The sequence below is a fragment of the Anarrhichthys ocellatus genome, unplaced genomic scaffold, assembly GCF_004355925.1.
Source record: "Anarrhichthys ocellatus isolate YVR2014 unplaced genomic scaffold, GSC_Weel_1.0 scaffold105, whole genome shotgun sequence".
NCBI classification, from domain to species: Eukaryota; Metazoa; Chordata; class Actinopteri; order Perciformes; family Anarhichadidae; genus Anarrhichthys; species Anarrhichthys ocellatus.
Window position 1 is genome coordinate 901,238 of NW_022280135.1, and position 2,986 is coordinate 904,223.

At 39.5% G+C, this 2,986-nt stretch overlaps 1 protein-coding gene across 1 annotated transcript in view; it reads left to right on the forward strand.

Moving 5' to 3' along the window:
- The window catches only part of LOC116399210 (diacylglycerol kinase theta-like), a 6,285-nt gene extending 3,969 nt beyond the window's left edge, over positions 1 to 2,316 (forward strand). The window contains exons 3-4 of the mRNA XM_031876175.1: positions 1,283 to 1,382; positions 1,959 to 2,316. Of these exons, the coding sequence (XP_031732035.1) occupies positions 1,283 to 1,382; positions 1,959 to 2,146 (288 nt within the window). The 3' untranslated portion in view covers positions 2,147 to 2,316. The remainder of the gene's footprint in view (positions 1 to 1,282; positions 1,383 to 1,958) is intronic.
- The last annotated feature ends 670 nt before the right edge of the window (positions 2,317 to 2,986 follow it).

Below are 2,986 nucleotides of genomic sequence, written 5' to 3' on the forward strand. Positions count from 1 at the left end.
TATTGTACTTTATAATGTACTACATCTCAGAGGTACATATTGTACTTGTAACAGGTTTGCTGCTACCCGGTGGGTCTTGTGAGCACAATGACGCCAGCACACAGTTGAGTGACGGTTTCAAATGTTCTTTATTGTCATATAATCTGACTGGGCTTGGCCGTGTGCTCTCCTGCCTTGCCTCCGAGCACACGCCGCGGGAGTTTGCAGTGATCTCCCGTCCTGCTGTACCACTGTCGCTCGTCCCGAGCTGTCCCTCTCGCCTCCGTCCCTACTGGTGATTAAATACAGCCGAGAGTGAGACAATCAGGATCCGTTTTAGCTGCGCCTAATTAAGTCTCTTCCCGGCACCGTTCCCTGAACCACTCCCACACTCCGTCCCCTCCACAGCTGAGCCCACCCACGCCCGCCACCACAGTACTTTATAATGTACTATATCTCAGAGGTACATATTGTACTTCATACTGTACTACATCTCAGAGTTACATATTGTACTTTATCCTCCACATTCAATAAACTCAACTTCAAGATGAGGGAACAGGAAGTGAAAAAATGCTGAGTCATGTTTTAGGACTATTTTTAGGATTCCTGCAGAATTTAATTGTAGCATTAAGATACTTATGTTCCTGTAACTGTGCCAAAATAAAACACTATTTAAATACTGTATTTTGGGGAATAAAAACATGTTTTAACCCTTTTTTTACACTTATACTTATGTGTTACTCATAAATATTTAAACAGGCCAGTTATCTCTTTATTTGATGGTGAGTTTGACTCCTCCTTTACGCTGCCTTCTTAATATCTTCATGTGTTTTGGTGAACACCAGCTGCCGGCCCTCACAGTTCAGATCTCGGGCCCCCGGGCTGTGGCCCACCCACGACACCTGGTGCTTTATGTTGACCCGTCATGCTGTTGTATAACATGTCATGTTGTTTTTAGTAACGCTGTTGTCACATTCAGGACCTACAGATAATCCTAATCCTCTCTGGAGCCATTATTCACTCAAAGCTCAGTGTTCTAAAAAGCTTTTTTTAATTACTGATCTGTTATTGTCATCCATTTAAATGTGGTTTATTTTGACCAAATATGTACAAGAACAAGACTCTTGGTATTTTTTAAACTGTCATGTTTACGGTTTTATTTCCTTGTTAATGTTTTATTTAGTTGTGTTAACATGTTTTAATGTTTTAGTTCTTCCTGCTTGAGGATCAACACGTTGTCGTGTTTTTTCCGTTAGCGTTAGCTTCAGGCGTGTTGACCGAGTCTCCTCGCTGCCCCCTGCAGGTTCCTGTGGCTCACTGCTTCGGACCCGCCGGCCAGAAGAAACGTTTCTGCTGCGTCTGCAGGAAACAGATGGAGGGGAACGCGGCGCTGCGCTGCGAAGGTCAGAACCAGCTTCATCCTCCAGTTAAACCAGTTCAACCAGCATCGGATTATTATCTATAAATCATAAACCAATAAAAACATTCTGTGAGAACAAAGTCAGACCTGCAGAGAGATTCATTTCGTTTATTTCAATCATTTTCAGCCTGTACAGCTCAAATACACATAAATAATAAGTCATGACTTTTAAATTAAAAACATGTCTGCTTATTAAACCTTCCCTTGAACTCTGCAACAGAAACGATCCTCCAGTAGCTACATTCGTGGTTTTATTTTTTATTGTGACATGTTTTTTAAAAGCAGAACGTTATGCAAGTCAATAAACCATAATAATGGGGAAAAAATATTGAAATTGTGTCGTAAATAATAAAAAATACAAAAGAAATTGGCATGTTTTTTTACATAAAAGTTTAATGAAGAAACTCACAAACATATTTTTCCTAAAGTGAAAAGACCGGAGAAAAAAAAAAGGAACGCTTTAGCTATTATAATTTTTATTTGAGATTAATTTAAACAGGATGAAAGAACCAGAGTCCGTTTGTTGATTATTTTGTTTATTTTATTGTGTGTGTTTCAGTGTGTGAGCTGCATGTCCACGCTGACTGTGCCGTCTTCAGCTGTGCAGACTGTCGTAGTCCTCACCTGGACGGCACTCTGGAGCAGGTGAGTGTGAGAACCAACTACCATAGAGTCTCTAAAAGAAGATCCAACTCAATAATGTGCACTTCTACAACAACCAATCAACAACCAATCACTACTTCATGAAACTACAGAGAGTCGATGATGACTGACGGACTGAGATAGTTAACTCGGTCACGTTTCAATTCCTTTATTAAAACATTTGTTTCTACATTTGTACTTTATCAAATGTCACTCGTTATGTTTGTGTTTGGTGCACTGCGATAAACTGGCGAACTGTCCAGGGTGTACCGCTGCCTTCGCCCAGTGTCAGCTGGGATCGGCTCCAGCGACCCTGAATAGGATAAGCGGTTTGGATAATGGAATGGAATGTTTGTGTTTGCACTTTAATATCTTAAATGAATCAGACCTTAGAGACGAGACAGATGGCGGTTTCATCAGCAGCTACAATCTATTCTTTGTGAATTCACCCGTCAGGACCATTAAAAAATATTTAATACAATTTCATTTGTTTTTTTCAGCAAAATGCAGGAAAACTGAAACATTTTTGAAACATAATATATTTTAGGTCTAAAAAAAATAATAAAATTGATTATTACAAACTGAGATTAATTAAATGAAGGAGACATATCCTCCAGCTCTAGTACGGATGATATGGACTCATTGTCTACCTCCATAAGAATTTTAAATATTGTTGCTAGTAGTTGTGTTGGTTGTGCAATAGATTCATGATGTAATGTCTGAGTTGTGCAATAGGTTGCTTGTTCCTGTCTGGTTGTGTAATGTCTATGTGGTTGTGTGTGCTTTAGTACATGTTGCGTTCTATAAAGGCAGCTATAATTATAATATGTTATGTGTCATATCAGTAAAAGACAAATATCTCTGTGTGGACAATATCAAATATATCAAGTGAAGTCAGTGCTTCGTGTGTTAAAGCTGCATTCTCTCTAGTGTCCACCAGGGGGC